The sequence below is a fragment of the Lepidochelys kempii genome, chromosome 2, assembly GCF_965140265.1.
Source record: "Lepidochelys kempii isolate rLepKem1 chromosome 2, rLepKem1.hap2, whole genome shotgun sequence".
NCBI classification, from domain to species: domain Eukaryota; kingdom Metazoa; phylum Chordata; order Testudines; family Cheloniidae; genus Lepidochelys; species Lepidochelys kempii.
The window spans coordinates 259,059,832-259,076,250 of NC_133257.1; the positions used below are offsets into that span (position 1 = coordinate 259,059,832).

At 46.7% G+C, this 16,419-nt stretch overlaps 1 protein-coding gene across 1 annotated transcript in view; it reads left to right on the top strand.

The window, feature by feature from the left end:
* GARS1 (glycyl-tRNA synthetase 1) overlaps nucleotides 1–14,646 on the top strand; it is a 35,489-nt gene extending 20,843 nt beyond the window's left edge. The window contains exons 11-17 of the mRNA XM_073334734.1: nucleotides 2,733–2,840; nucleotides 3,776–3,921; nucleotides 6,816–6,901; nucleotides 9,127–9,236; nucleotides 10,336–10,429; nucleotides 11,717–11,907; nucleotides 14,335–14,646. Of these exons, the coding sequence (XP_073190835.1) occupies nucleotides 2,733–2,840; nucleotides 3,776–3,921; nucleotides 6,816–6,901; nucleotides 9,127–9,236; nucleotides 10,336–10,429; nucleotides 11,717–11,907; nucleotides 14,335–14,475 (876 nt within the window). The 3' untranslated portion in view covers nucleotides 14,476–14,646. The remainder of the gene's footprint in view (nucleotides 1–2,732; nucleotides 2,841–3,775; nucleotides 3,922–6,815; nucleotides 6,902–9,126; nucleotides 9,237–10,335; nucleotides 10,430–11,716; nucleotides 11,908–14,334) is intronic.
* Nucleotides 14,647–16,419: the final 1,773 nt, after the last annotated feature.

Here is a 16,419-nt window from a genome sequence, read left to right on the forward strand (position 1 = left end):
AACAGGTAGGTTTAAGGCTCCTCTCTGCTCAGCTTCATGCTCGCACAACTCCATTGACCGCAGTGGAGTCACTCCTGCTGGACTACTGCTGCAAAGGGAACGTTCACCGCCGTGCAGAAGGAACACGTGATGTAAACCCTAGTCAGAGGACATAAGTGGCATGTGGATGAATTGCACCCAAGTGAGAAGAGAATCGGGGCCCTATGGTTTCCAGCTTGTTACCCCAATAAAATCAGTGGTGGAGGAGACTCTACTGCTGGAGCTGTGGGCCCAAGGCAGCTTCCTTCCTGCTCCATCCCCAGCCCCCCTTTGACTATGAGGGCTAAAAAAGGACTCCCTGCTGCTGGGAAAGCTACTGCTCTAGGAGCTGTTTTCCCAGGACCTCTGTTCCTACTCCACTCCTGCTCCCCCTTTGCTGCTGGAAGAATTTTGTGATGTCGGGACTTAGTGTACACTGTGCTTTCCTATGATTGTTTGTTGGGCTTTTAAGATCTTGTGTGTATATATTTTTTTTAAGTGAACAGGAAGGTTTGTTAGGGGTGTAGCAGATTTTTAAACCCTCCTTATTGCATGTTTTTAGAGAGCTTATTGCTACTTCTATTAATCTCGATGGTGGTCTTTATATTAATCAGCAGTGATATTTTTGAACGGAAGCTTCTTAGGGGGCTCTTCTATTGATCAGTTATGGCGACTGGAAAGAGAAGAAACCTCACGTGTGAGAGAATCAGATCAAATCTTTTAGCTGGAATTGGGTAGGGTGAATGAGCAGTTTTTCCCATTAGAGTAAAGCCCTCTCTTTGCACCTGACTAGTCTTTTCAAGTGGGACGGGGTACACTAATTCTCAGACTACTGAAACTACTTTGAGAACTCCGAGGAATTGAATCACAAGACAGGGTCAGAAGGCTGATGGGATTCTGCCAGCCACTACGAACGAAAGCCCTACCATCGCAGTGATCGTCTCATGGCAGATCCCTGCAAGAGGCTCTGTTGAAGTCAAGAGGTCCAAACTGGGTTGTTTCTGCATGCCCAAGGGATGGCCCATGCAGAGCCCATTACAGGATGGGGACTTTAGGAACACAGTACCAGAAGGGACCTCCTTGGTCATGGAATCCAGGCTTCTGCTCTTCTAGGTTTGGATAGCTGGTTCAGTTAATTAGGAGTTTGCTTTAGTTTAAGATATGAGTAAGGATCTTTAGGTTTGGCTCTGTGTGGGTAAAAATACAAGTGTTCTGGCTGAACACTAATCATTTCAACTCCTTATTGAAGTAGCTGAGGGGTTAGCCATCAGTAGTGTCATCACAGCCCACCAATGGATGATGTTACTATGTGTAAAGTTGTACCAGACTTTTAATATCAAGAATCACTGGAGCTTGCCTGAAACTGAATATAATCCCTTCATAGAAAAAATCCTGTAGAACTGAAATCCTTCTCTGTTCCTACAGAATGTTTAAACCAACTTACAGAATTCTGTAGCAGGGGTATAACTCTGCAGAATGGCTTAAAAATTCTGTAGGAAGGTTATCCTTGTCTGTTATATCTAATAGGTTTTTCTGTCATACCCTATTGGTTTCCTCCCTGTGAAATTCTGTAGGACTTTCCTGCATGGAATGTGTTGGAGCACAGGGATGTTTCCTGTACACACATCCTCTTCGGGTATGTCTACACTGAAGAAGAGGTTTGTGTAAGCACGAAAGCATCTGTCTCCCCAACAGAAGTTGGTCTAATAAAATGTATTCCCTCACCCACCTTGTGTCTCGAATATTCTGGGACCAACACGGATAGAACAACACTGCATGCAGCACATCTGAACATACCCAAGCAAGCTTTGAGCTAGCTACCTCAAATAGCAATAGCAGCGAAGCTGAACAAGCCTGCCCTGGATCCTGATATGTACTTGAATGGCTAGCCTGTACTGCCGTGGTGTCTGGGCTATCTGCCGAGCCTGCTTGGGTATGTCTGCACATGCTGCATTCGCAACTCTGATTGCAGTGTAGACAGACCCTTTGAGTCTTTCTGTTGCCAATTAGAATTCCATGCAAGCAGGTTTTGACTGCGTATACATGTGGGTGCGTGTGTGCACACGCACGCCAGAATGTAGGGAGAAGATCAACGCGCCTTGTCTCATTTATGGCCACGTTGTAAACCAAACAGCTCAGTGGTTTTACTAAAATATTTGGAATTCATTGGCAGTGCTTTGTGCAAATTAATTTGGTCACAGACTCTTCCTTTCCACACAGGAACGTATGCAAGGAAATGCTTCAGTCAGTTGTGAATCATATGTTACTTAGCAGATCTTAAGCATGGCCTCTTTGAGAGTTGTAAAGAGGCAAGTTGGCTACTCTGCCCCAAGCTCATGAAGTGATAAAAGCCTCAGTGATACCCAGTTACTCAGCTCATCTCATGAACGCTTACGTGAATGTAAAAAATGTACGCTGTTACCCAGGTCCTCTGCTGGTGTAAGTCTGCGTAGTTTCACAAGCCTGGGTAGAGAACCTGGCCCTGCATGTATATGCACCTTGTATATTACATAACTGGTTACTTCTCGAAGCAAACGGAGGGCCGTTCAGATTAGGGAGGTGCTGGTGGAACTAATGCTGCTTATCATAACAGAGCTAATTGGATAGCAAAACCAGGCCTGGGAGCATGGCGGGCTTAGGGGCACACAAACATGTTTCATGGCTAAGCGAACAAAAAAACAGACGGTTAAAAGCTTCCACTTTTGCTTTTCTAGGGTTGGATCGAGATTGTTGGTTGTGCTGATCGCTCCTGCTATGACCTCTCCTGCCATGCCAGAGCCACCAAAGTTCCACTGATAGCTGAGAAGCCTCTGAAAGAACCCATATCCTTGGTGAATAAAAGAGTTCTCCCTAAAGCTAGGTAGCATCTGAAACTGAAATGTCCTGAGGCCTGTGCAGGTCTGGTCAAAGTTAGACCTTTGAGTGAGTGTCTAAGTTAAATCAGGAGAGCGTGATGCTCATAGCAGTGTAATGAATATCTTTGGGGCTGACCCAGCAAAGACTTCAGCGGATGAGTAACTTTACTCGGGTGTGTAAAGTAAATACAGGCCAAAGTTTGTTTCCTGGCTCCTTGGTTTCGATTTGTTTATTTTCATGAACATTTGAAACATTATACCAGTTACTTGCGAAAGAACTTTGGAGCGTTTAAAGAAGGGTGTGAACCCATTAAAAGGTAAGCGGGTGTGGTCTGCTCAGAGGATTCAACCTGCCAGGCTGTCCGCTGGCTCAGGACCACTGATTTCGCACCCCCATATGTCACCTTCAGGGGGTTGGGAGGGACTGCTTGCCAGATTGCCCTGGTACCTATCTGGCGCATTTTCACTGAGGTGGTGAGCTGCGACTGGCTCTGGGTCAGTGGGGAAGGCCTGGTGGGCCTTTTCTTGAAGATATTGGATTAGATTCTGTTCTTGGGTGCACCAGTGTAAATCTGGAGTAACTAACTGAAGCCATTGGTGTCACTCCAGATTACTCAGGTGTAACTGAGATCAGAAACCAGCCCAGTGTGTAAAAATCTTGCTCTAATAGCGTCCATATTCATGCACGTATATGCTGGTCTAAAGTACTGACAGACCAGGAAGTGAACAGTCCCTCAGAGGTAAGCTCTCAAACCGGTGTCAGCACCGAATAAGGTACGATGACAAAACACGGACCCAAATTCTGTAGGTGCTGCCGTAATTACATCTGTTACCCAGTATGAACTAATGAAAGTGTCGGGTCAGAGTGTCCTCTGAGCTCTATTTCCTTAACTGCTCTGTACAAAACAGCCAGTGTTGTTCAGTTTGAGGCAAATAAGGGAGCCGTTGGCAAGGCCTACAAGAAGGATGCGAAGCTGGTGCTGGAATACCTTTCCATCTGTGACGAATGTTACATCAGCGAGATGGAGAAGCTGCTGAATGACAAAGGGTGAGAAGGCCCTGGGTGTGGGGCTGAATAAGATTTTCTTAGCAATTACCTACGCCAGGGATACCCAAAAAGCTGCTTGAGTAAGCTCAGTGCATCCTTCACCAGCCTTGCCAGTAACGGAAGGCCACGATAAAATGGATCATCTGCAGTTTTTACTGCTGGTGGCTCAGCCGAGAGGCAATTCTTTGCTGATGGATAGAATACATGTAAATATTAGGGTTATGTGCGCTTATGCTTTGGTTTTAAAAGGTTTACATGCAAACTAGGTGCAGCCTGCTGGCTCCTGGCAAGCTGCCCTGTGTGTCACGTAGGAGCCAGTCCTGCAAGGTACTGAATGTTAACTCTGAGGGGGTAAGAGTCCTCAGCTCCCACTGACTTCACTGGGAGAGGAAGCTGTTCAACAGCTTGTGGGTTGGGGCTCACGAGCTGGCCAGCACTGACAAAGGCGGTCAGGTCTGTTCTGAAATAAGATGCGTTCACATGGGAATGATTCCTGCCCAGTAGGGATTTCTTGGTTCATCAACAGGCTCATAAGAATAAGAACATGAGTCTGGCCAGACTGGGTGAGACCCATGGTCCACCTAGCCCAGTATCCTGACAGAGGATTTCTGGCAGAGGCCAATGCCAGATGCTTCAAAGGGAAAGAACAGAACGGGGCCATTACCAAGCGATCCATCCCCTGTCCTCCAGTCCCAGCATCTGGCAAATGGGTTTGTCGAGCTATCATTGGGTAAAACACGGGTGGCAGCAGCACGGGTGGCAGCAGCCAGTCTGACTTCCGGTGCCATTCGGGTTGTTGCGGTGCTAGAGAACGGTGAATATGGAGGGGCCGGGCACAGCCCCGTTTAAGTAGGTGCTTTCCGGTTGGTGAGTTAGGAGGCTCTGCCTGACTTCAAAAGCAGCATCGTTACGTTTCTGAGCAGGGTTAGTTTAAAAAAATAAATAAAGCTGCAGCTCCTATGTTGTTTGAAATAGCTTGTGCAAAACAAGCCCCGTGGAGTGACTGATGCGCTGTGTGGGTTTTTCCCCCAGTATTAGAGCCAGTTTGGTGTTTTTGTAAGTGTTTCAGGAGTGTCAAGGTAACTAAAGTGCAGGAAAAACACTACTTGTAATTCATCCAAACCAGACCTCCGAGACTGAGAAATTATCGCGGGGGCGCATTGGTCCCCCAGGAGAAAGTTAACCCAATTCCTTAACCCTCCAACGGAGCAAAGCAATAGCAGCATTTTTCAGTGGACGTAGCTTTTACCACAAAGGATGGCAATAGTTCAAACGTGACTCCCTGACGCATCCACATTCAGGATGTGCCTCTCTAAACGTAATCTCCTCTGGAAAATTGGTCTCAATGCAGGCAGCTTGGCACACAGCCTTTCATAAATGCACCCATTACTGTGTTACACACCCTCCTGGAAGCCATCAGGTTAGTATACCTGAGACACCACTACTGATTCACCAGCATGGGTGCACGGAGCCAGCTGTGTGCTGAAGTGCCTGTGGTTAGACCTGCTTTATGGATGGTTAAGATTAGATGACTCTGTTCTGTAGGCGGCTGCCATACAAAATGAAGCAGAGTTTGTACTACAGCAGCAATTTGCCAGCTGGAAGTTTAATAAAATCTTTCCTGTTTGTGAACTGGATATTTAGGGCCAGGTTGACATCAGTGGGAGTTCTGCCTGACTGAGGACAGCTGGGGGGCCAGGAAGGGATTTGCTCCCCCTTCCCCCAGTGTATTTTGGGGTGTTTGTGGTTTTTTTAAAATTTCCTTCTGAAGCATCAGGGATGGCCATGGCTGGAGATGGGACATAGGGTGGGGAAGGCCAGGGCTCTGAGGTGGCACCATGCAGTCTCTCGGGTGCTTGGCTGGCTGGTCCTCAGATGCTAAGAGTCTAACTGATCGCCATATGTGGGGTCAGGAGGGAATTTTCACCAGTCAGATTGGCAGTGACCTGATGGTTTTTTTTTTTTTTTTTTCCTTCCTCAGCAGCATGTGGGTGCAGGTCACTTGCCAGGATTATCTGGCTGTATCTCATTCATTTCCCTGCCATAGTGGAGGCCTCAGACACTGACGCACCTCGGTCCCTGCTATTCTCTGCCTGTGGCACATGTCTAGTCTCCTGTGGGCTGTAATAACTTGGCCTAAGTTAGGTTGTTGAGTTTAATGTGTGGGTACTGGGTGGTGCTGGTAGCCTGTGCTATACAGGAGGTCGGATCAGTTGATCTGGTGGTCCCTTCTGGCCTTATACTCTGACTGTTAAGGATTTGGCCCTATAGCAGCTGTGGGTTAACTTTTTTTGTCCGCCTTGAGAGAGCAACACCAAATGTTGTAGGAATCAGTCAAAAATAGATTTTGGCCCATCCACTTGTTTGGGAAGCTTTAACAGATCAATAATATCTTTGATTTTTCCAATTCCCATTCAGAGGTCAGGTACTCTCCATCAGAACTCAATTGACATGAAAAGTATGTGTGTGTTACAATACATGAGAAGTCTGGAATGAATGAATGTCTGGTTGTCCTGTGGTTAATTTTTCTTTTTCTGTATTTCACCCTGGAACCCTTCCATATTGTAATTGAATTTGCTCCTGGCTATTCACCACATTGCTTTTATGTTCACCAATGATTATGAAAAATTTTATTTTACAACAATAATAAAAATGCTAGTATTTAAGTATTTAAACTTAAAACTTAAATAAAACTTTAAGTATTTAAAAAAAAAAGAGAGACGTGCTACTTGTTTCTTCCTTTGATCTCTGGAGTTTGAGCTGACTTTTCTGTATAGCCCCCAAACCAGTTTGGTTTTTTATGTTTAAAAAAAAAACCCAGCAAAACGACATAAGGGAAAGTGATATAACTAGTTTTGTTGACTAATACTAAAGCACTGGTATTTTCTTTACAGGGAATTCACTGTTGAAACTGAAGGGAAAACTTTTCAATTAACAAAGGACATGGTCAGTGTGAAGAGATTCCAGAAAACACTGCATGGTAACTTCATTTACTTTTTAAAAATCTTAGAGATGGGAAGCTGATCACAATACATTTTGAGTGCAGGAGAGATAAGCAAATCTGAAAGTTGTGGCCAAAATTTTGAGACTTAGGTGCTTAAAATTAAGCACCTAAATCAGTATATAGGTTCCTAAATAAGTGGCTCAATCCCAGAGGTGCTGAGAACCTGCTGCTTTCATTGGAATTTCATTCAATGGAAGCACCTTGGTAAATAAAGTTATTTTTATTACGGTGCCTAAGTTTAGGTACCAAGCTTTGGGGCTAATGGTTTTTTAAAGAAATGTTCCCTCTGTTTTCAGATGAATTATTTCCTTTCAGGATAAGTTCCAGCACAGGATCAAAGTTGGTCAGACAGTTATTTATAGGATTCCATCTTATAAAAGAATCACTTTCTGTAATTATCAGTAGGCAGACTGCCTTCTATCTATGGTACTTACATGGCCCCCATTACCACTATAGGTGAGGCACCTACAATGTTCAATGTATTTAGCCTCATAACATCCCTGTGAGGTTCGGCACTGCTATTCTCCCCATTTTAGAGGTGGAGACTAAGGCCCAGAGAGTCTAAGTGACTAGAGCTGGTAGGAAAAATTCCCCCCGAACATTTTTTCGTTGTTCGCTGATTTGTCAAAATCAAAATGCTTCGCAAAACTGTTCAATTTTGACAGACTTCCGACACAACCCAGGCTTGGTCTCCTGCCAGCTCTCCCACCTGGGCTTCCAGGGCCCACAGCTCCAGGATGGCTCGCCCTGAGGATGGCCTCAGAGTCAGGGAGCCCTGGGCTTCCGAACTCTTGGGCCAGCTGGCTCCTCAGTCTGCTCTAGGAGTTGTGTATCTGTGAGTGTCACAGCTCCCAACTCCTTAGCAGCCCACCAAGAGATGGGCTGTGGCAGGGCCTGTGCTCCCAGGGCTTCCAGGCTCCTGACTCCCCACCAGGCTGAAGACGAGTTTAGTCAGTTTCATTGCTGCCATTCAGCGATGGACAGTAGAGAACACTGACAGTCGTGTCAGTTTTAGTCAGAAGTTTGCAGGGTGCCTGCCCTCACTGCAGGCTGCCAAGCAGGTGGCTGGGGATCCCAGGGGACATATCACTTTGGAAATACCGTGTGTCTGAAAGGAAATATTGCAGGATTTCAGTTCTGCAACGTTTTGGGGGGATTTGGCTTCGTCCCAGTTTTTTTCAAAATCTTGACAACTTTTGTGGAAGTGAACTTTGTTTTGCCAGCCAGTTCTGTTAGTGACTTGACTAAGGCCACATGGGAAGTCTGTGGTCGAGTTAGAAATTTAACCCATTTTCTAACCCAGAGATCCAGGTAGGCATCCTAACCACTAGACCATCATCCTTCCTCAGCTTTTTTTAATCACTTACGAGCCAAGATTCAGAGTACTTCCTGTTAGGTGCAGAGTATCCTTAACTCTTACTCTGCCTCAGAGACCTACGCAATCTGCAGGCATTAGCAAGGTCTCTAAGTGCCTGTCAGTCAGTGGTAGAAAGTAACTACACTCATAGTCCATCTCCATTTTATTATCTCAGAGCAGTCAGCTGGAGTTTTGGTTGCTGGTCACTTAATTTGTATTAGTACAGACTCAGAGTTCAGCTTATCCATGGCTGGAAGGGGAGGCATAGCCAGAATGAAGGAATCTAATGTTCTGTATCCATGTTCCATAGGGCTGTGGCTCTTAGAAACAAATTAAAAATGGCGTAAGATGTCCTGTGAATATAATCCCGGTGGGAGACGGTGTTGTGCCACAATGGCTGGCAGAGCAGCACTGGCCTGTTTCACAGAACAGTTGTTGTTCTAACCAGTGAAGATGGGAACACGAGGCTAGTACATCAGAAATGGCTTTTCAGCATATAAACAAAATAGCATTGCCACTTAGAAGCATACAAGCTGGTTCCAGAAACTAACAAACTCTTAACTTCTCAATTTGTCTGCCAAGGCTTTCTCTAAAATGCTGTGCCGTCTCCCCCTCTCCTTTGCTCAGACAACTAGATTCATACTAAAATGATAGCACCCTTATCAGTATGTGTCGTCCAAATCTTGATCTCCAAGTATTCCCATTGGAAGCAGAGCTATTTAAACCCATCTCTTTATACATTCACCTGCAGTAAATCCAGACCTGTGTGAAGGAGTGCAGGTTCAATCAAGTAACTGTGCTTTTGTAAACTGCCTTTCTGAATGCAGTGTGTTTTGTGCTCTAGTGGAAGAAATAGTCCCGAATGTGATTGAGCCCTCATTCGGAATTGGAAGGATCATGTATACGGTGTTTGAACACACATTCCATGTCCGGGAGGGAGATGAACAACGAACGGTGAGCCTTCATGCGTCTTCGGGTTGGTTGAGAAGCAGCTGTGGGCATTTGATTCCATACCTTGAAATACAAAACAGATCTGGGAAACCCCTGTTAGGTCAACTCGTTCCTCTCCCTACCACGGCCGGTGCGAGTTGTGCCGAGGCACTTACAATTATCTGGGATGGTTTGCACTCACCGTACTACTTTGGAGGGGAGGACTTCCTTTTCCCTGTGGGCTGAAACTTGGCAGGTCTCCCTCCAGGGGAGTGAAGTCCTTTTAAGTGGTTTGTCTGTGCTTTTGCCATCTCAGTACCATGCAGGCATCCTCACGATCCTGGCTTGAGACCTCCCTGCAACTGAGGTCAGAGGGAAAGAGTGCATGTTCTAGGTCAGACTGGTGGTGTCCGTGATGCCCAAACTGCAATCCAAGGAGCACTCACTGGTGGCCCATGGAGAGCAATGTAGCACTTGGTGCCAGCCCCCTTTCCTTGTTTCCCACGGCTACGTTTTTTTTTAATGAAGCTACATTTCTTTTCCAGCTGAGGTTGCTACTGTGATGGGATTACAAGTCGGGGCTGGAGGCGGGAGAGATGGTCTGTTATCTAGTCTCTGTTAAGATGTGATCCACCTGTGCAGATTCTTGGGAACCTGTGCTGTGTGCAGTAGGAAGGGAGGGATGGGGTAAGATGAGAGTATGAAGGCTGGGGAAAGAATCTTACTCCAATTCCCCTCCCTTTGGAATGATGTTTTTTGTTAACTTTGTTAATAATGAACTAAATCTCAGAACTATTTACAGCCATACTCCCTATCTGAATCAAGTCTCTGTTTGAATTGGAGAGGGGGTCTGCTAGATCCTAAGCACCACCATCCAGGGAGATGCATTGGGACTAAATATTTTAGTCCCCCCACACCTTTGTTTTCAGGGGTTTTGGGCGAAACATGCCTTTACCTCTGAAGCTTTAATGATGTACAGAGGGCCAGCTCCTCTGCTGGAAGAAATTGGCCTAGCTCTACTGATTTCACTGGAGCTGTGCTGACTTACCCCAGCTAAGAACCTGGCACAGATTGTAGCTGCTTAATAATTAAACTCGTGTTTATTTTGACTGTATTTGTGTAGTTCTTCAGCTTCCCGGCTGTTGTAGCACCCTTCAAATGCTCTGTCCTTCCTCTGAGCCAGAATCAGGAATTCATGCCTTTCGTCAAGGAGCTATGTGAGTAAATGCAGCGCCGCGGATACCCACATGACCATGGATTGGAAAGATGTGGTGGGGGGGTGGAAATCAAGAGTGGGGGGGGTCTTTTAATGATGCTTGTTTATGCCAAAGGTAGTAGCATGCACCTGAGGTAGGGAGAACTCCAAAGCTTTCAGCATCTTCTGCCATTGGAGACCTCTGCATTGATGTGAACCAGCCTTGCAAATTTATCATATAAACTTATCAGCTTAGGTACAAAATATGCTCCTTTGCTCTTTACCGTGAGTCCTAATGAAAAAACTGTTGTTTACCTGCATGTCAAAAAATGTGACTCACCCTGCCCATGGAATGGCTGCGGTGAGTAGTGTGTTTGTTGCTTAGAGCAGGACAGGAGCCCAGACTGCTGCGTCCTGTTCCCAGCTCAGCCACTTACTTGCCATGTAGCCTCTGAATAAAACCTAGACCTCCTTGTGCCCAGCCCTGGGCTTTAGTTTCAAAGGTAGCCCTTCCCCTCTGGTATGTCAAAGCACTTTGCAAAGTAGTGCGAGAGAGCACAGTAGCAATCGCTGTGTAAGTCGGTGGAACAGCCCTGAGGTCCCACAATGTTAGAATCAGGGCTTGCTTGGAGCTTTTGTTTTCAGCTCTTTGAGATAACCTGTCTGGGCCCAGACACTGAGATGAACTGGTTCTTTAGTTAGTGTTTCGCTGCAAGACCTTTAATGTCAGGCTTGAGAGACCCTTGATTCGGTGTCCTCTTTCAGAAGACTTAGCAATGCACGATAGAGTGCTAACCCTGCACTATAGTGTCTGCATGGTGTGGGTATGAGCCTGAACCCTGGTGTGGGCCTCGAACCCGAATCCTTCTGTCTCAATAAAGTCACTTCTTACTTTCTAGCCCCCAAAGACATGCAGCCTCCCCCTAATTATTACTAATGTTGTACCCGAATTGCGCTAGGTGCTTTATAGGCATAGAATAAGGAGCAATCCTTACCCCGAGGAGCTTAAAACATAAGGGCCAGAATCTCCCACCCTGGCTTCGTGGGCAGCCCCACTGACCTCAGAGGGACTGACTGCAGCCAGGTGGCGACACAGGACCCTGTGTGAACAACTTCCAGTTAAGAGTTGGGCTGAGCAGCAAATAACTGGCGTGGGGAGTGGTTTTGGGTCCGCCTTGCTGGGACAGTAATGCCTGTCCATTGGTACTCCCCTCACCCTTTTCTATTTATCACCCTGTGGGTCTGAGTCCTTCTGATCCTCCAGCCCAGCCGGGCTGTTGCTAATCCTGGGAATCTCCGCTTCTTCCAGCTGAGGCGCTCACCAGGAACGGCATCTCCCACAAAGTGGACGATTCCTCCGGCTCCATTGGCCGGCGCTATGCCAGGACCGACGAGATCGGCGTGGCTTTCGGCATCACGATAGACTTCGACACGGTGAACAAGGTGCCTCACACAGCCACTCTAAGGGACCGTGACTCCATGCGTCAGATACGAGCCGAGGTAAAATGCCTGCATGTGTGTTAGGGAAGGAGTTAAATGTATGTAACTAGCACAGGGGCTGGGCCTGTTGCCTCTGAACCTGTGGGCATACTGGCCTTGGTGTGAGCCATGTACAATCCATGTGTTCTGAAGGTGAGGGGTATTCTCACCAGCCTGCCAGTGAAATGAACTGAGGAGTTACTTTCAACAGCCAGAGGGAGGGGTCACCCCTAAAGGAGCCTTGAGCCATTTAGGCACCTGCTAGAAGGCCAGCCTGCTCACTGCGAGTGTGTGCCCTTGTGGGTGTAGTTGCTGACTTGTATATGTAGCACTAAGCTGTCCCCCAGACAATCCTGTGGTGACCTGTCACTGTTACTGGGGGAAGTAGGCCTCCTTGGGGCCTCAGCATGGTGTCTCCATGGGCTGTGACATACAAGTGACCACCTTGGACCCTCTCCTTCTGGTGAACTAACCCCTGTGGCCTCTTGAGGTGCTTTAAAAGCCCAGTTTTCACTTGCTCAGACAGACTTTTCAAGTGACAGCTGATCTGACTGCCAGGGGGACTGGGCTAGCTGTACCTCTGACCCCGCAGGTTTCTTGCCCTTAATCCTCTCAGGGAGGAATCTCACAGTCCTTGCACTCAGAGCAGGAGCTGGATACGCCGACCTGGGTGCATCAGCCGCTTACCGCCCTGCAGGTCTGACTGGGTTTCAGTTAGTGATACTGACCAACAGCATTTTTGAAATGCAGGATTTTTATTCAGCATTTGGAACAAAATATTAGAGAAAAGAGATTTTCAAACAGTCAACGCACGTAGCTAGTCACAAGCTAAGGGTTTATCTACGTGGGGAGATTTACCAGCAGACCTATGCTGGTGCAGTTATACTGCAGTCGTTACCAGTATAACTATAGCAGTGAAACTATGCCAGTATAGTTCTGCTGGTAAATTTCCCTGCGTAGACAAGCCCTTGATTACATAGGATGACTCCTCGAAGTCTAGGCGCAGAACAGAACCAATGTACATTCTCCCAGCAAGCCCAGATTTTCCTCTCTCTCCGTGGGAGTCTGTCAGGGTCTCTCGGGGTTGGTCTACGCTGCAGATGCTACAGCGGTGTAGCTGGGCCACTGTAGGGCCACGGTGTAAACACTTGCTACAACGACAGAAGGGGGTTTTCTGTCACTGCAGTGATTCCAGCCCCTTGAGAGGCGGTAGCTAGGCTGCCAGAAGAATTCTTCTGTCAACGTAACCTTGTCTATACTGGGGCTTAGCTTGGCTTAACTACATCTCTCTGGGTCGATCTAGGGTTTAGATGTAGACCAGGCCTGGGGGGTCTCATCAAACTAGTTTGGATGCTGCCCAGGAGAGTGGGCTAGAGCCCTTAAAGCTATTTGCTCTTAATCGCCCTTAGTGCAAGCTGTTAAGTGGCTGTTAGAAAGGTTCTCCTCCCCCTTTCCTTAGGTGGGTAGGCTCAGCTCCCCAGACTGCTCCTGTGATGAAATAGCCATCCCCTGCTATGGTACAGACACACCCGACACAGCTGCAGTCAATACTGCTAATCATTCAAGAGCACCCAGGTGATGGTCACTGTGACATCCTTGGGGTTCTCCAGAAGGAAGGGAGCCAAAATGGTGGCTACAGATGATGGGGGGACACTCGTGCTCCTGCAGTGGAGGAGTCTCCTGGTGGTCGCACGCCAAAAGGAGACGGCCCTGCATGCATTGTGAAGAGCAATATCTTGCTGGGCCCCTCATACAAGCATCACAGTAGCTGTCCTGGGCCTGGTCCAAAGACCATCGAAGATGCTGGAATGACTCCCATTGATTTCAATGAGTGCTGGCCCCAGTGTGACTAGTAGGTCTGATTTTTTTCCCATTGAACCTTCAGTCAATTCACACATGGTCTCTGTGGCTCTTAAACTCTGCCCCATGATCACACACTCTCAATAGCGGAGAGAAAACTCAGCAGATCCTGAGGCAGCCACTGTTTGTGCTCATCTTACAGTGCCCCAGAGCCTGTCAAAATCCCCTGCTTGCAGGTTCATTTGGACCAGTACATTCTTCTCTGCCTGTCCCAAGGTGTTGTGTTGTGTGACATTGCCAGGTGCCCCTGTGCTCCGCCCAAGTGACAGCTGCATTTCACTAGTGAATCCCCACGCTATGAGTAGTTGACCAATATTCGCTACAGTGAAAAGTGATCTAGAATCAAAATGCCCTGTTGCTTGGAGACCCAATGACTTGATGTCCCAGTGGGTGATGAAGAATTTATGGCTGTAAAAATATTACATGAAAATGTTGGACAGATCTGCTCTCACCAGACTGAGACAGTTGATGGCGTTTGTATTTGTAATACAGTGTTAAACATTATCCATGTACCCATAGGATGAAAGAAGTCAACTTAGTGGTTGTGTGGCCTCATGTCTTGCCTCTTTCTGTGCACTCTCCTCCTAGGTCTCTGAACTTCCTACCATAATCCGGGACCTGGCAAATGGTTGCCTAACTTGGGCTGCCGTGGAGGCAAAGTATCCACTCTTTGAGGGACAAGAGACTGGCAAAAAGGAGATAATAGAGGAAGACAATTACCTGAAATAAGCCCCATATGATGTCCACTTTTTACTGTTCATGTTAATATGAAATAAACTATCATGTGTATTATTCAAAGCTGCATTGTTTGTGCACCCAGGGACTATGTTTTTTCCTCAGTTGCTGCCTGATTTTAACTTTAAACTGAAATAATGGCAATTAAAGGTGTTATGAATAAAACTGCCCATTGCCTTTGCTTGCTTTTCCATCTTCCAGCCCTTTGACTTTATCAGCCACCGTGTGTGTTGGTTCTTGGGGGCCCAAATGAAAATTGTGGGTGCACAAAAGAAGGCTGATCCAGTCTTTAGACATGAGTTCAAGCCCTTGCTTCTACCATAGATTCCAGTGTGATTTTGGACAAGTTACTGTGTACCTCACTTCCCGTTCTGTAAAATGGGGGTGTGAGGATAAATACATTAAAGTACGAGGCGCTCAGTTATTTCGGGGGATATAAGTACCTCAGACAGACAGGTGTGGGCTGAATTTGGCCTTGTGTCCAGAAGGAACTCCTTCACCCTTTCTGGAGAGAGAAATACAACAGTCTATTGGGTTGGTGGCAGGCATGGTTATTTCTGAGACTCCATGGGATACCGCGTAGCCTCAAGCCACGAAGCCTAACCTTTAATAGCGGTGCTTTGCACGCGCCTGCTGGAGAGCTTAACAAGCTTCGTATCTCAGGTTAAGTGTCATTACTCCCGCTAGCCTTGCACAGCCAATACTGCTAAGCAAGAGAGTTGGATTGTTTGTTGTACAACAGAGGGCTTGATTTGCCCCAATTGCTGTGAATGGCAATACTCCCGCTGACATCAGCGGCACAGGGTTAGGTGTTCACAGCATGGTTTACTAAGCGTCAGTTACACCGGTCCGGCCCCATTGACGGTAATAAGGCTGCACAGATGTCAGAGGCCCTGCTTTAGCCTGCAGAACCATTACCTGTGCGGACGACGCACCAAGGGGAAATAAATCCGCTTGGCTGCTGGAGAACAAGCAGAGTGCAGCCCTGGCAGTTAGTAAACATCTTTTCACATGGAAACTGAGCCAGGCCAGAGGCTTTTCCCATCCCTCAAATACTTTTGGGAGAGTGAAATTTTGTCCCCTCTCAAGTAGGGCCAAAAAATGAATCTAAACAATATTCACAAACTGAACTGGAACTTCTTGTTTCGGTCAATCAAACCATCATTTGATTTCACCCTTTTTTCTTCCATTGGTATTTTCAGTCTAGTTAGCTTTGATTTTGAAACAAGAAGTCATTACACCAGAAGTTTTCATTTAAAAAAATGTCAACACACTTTGACAACTGACACTTTTCAACATTTTTTGTTTTGGAAATTTATCAAAATGGACCCCGTTCCTGAACAGTCTCAGGTTTGACTAATCAGTATCTGACAAATGATTTGTGGGAAAAATTCCCGAACAGCTCTATAAAGCAAGCACACGACAGGGCAGTGAGCGTAAAACCGCACAATGCCAGCTCTGCTCTGAAAACGGCTCTGAGGTTACCCAGATAACCTTTAACTCTTCTCTAATACCAACACCTTGAGACAAGTCAGCACTTCAAGCTAGTTGCTCAGCCTGTGGGTCACAAACAGGTTTCAGATGGTTGCAACTACCCTGCCCTTCTCATACTGCTAAACACGAGAGAGGCCTTAGTATGGAAAAGGCAGAGAACCACAGATCTAAATCACCCATTATCCATCTACCACAGGTTCACTTCAGCAGAGACTGACAGAAGGGTGGAATTCTAACAACAGTATTGGCTGAGCAGAGACTCCCCTTATTTACAGCAATATACAGAGCAAAGATGCACTTCACCAATTTCTAATTAGATGCAGCATATTGAAGGCCATTCACAACAATTGTGTGCCATTGACTGCAAAAACAGCATAAGATGCAGCTAGTATTATGTACTGAGACTGTGACAATGAGCCACGATGCTGGAAAGAGCAAAGGTTA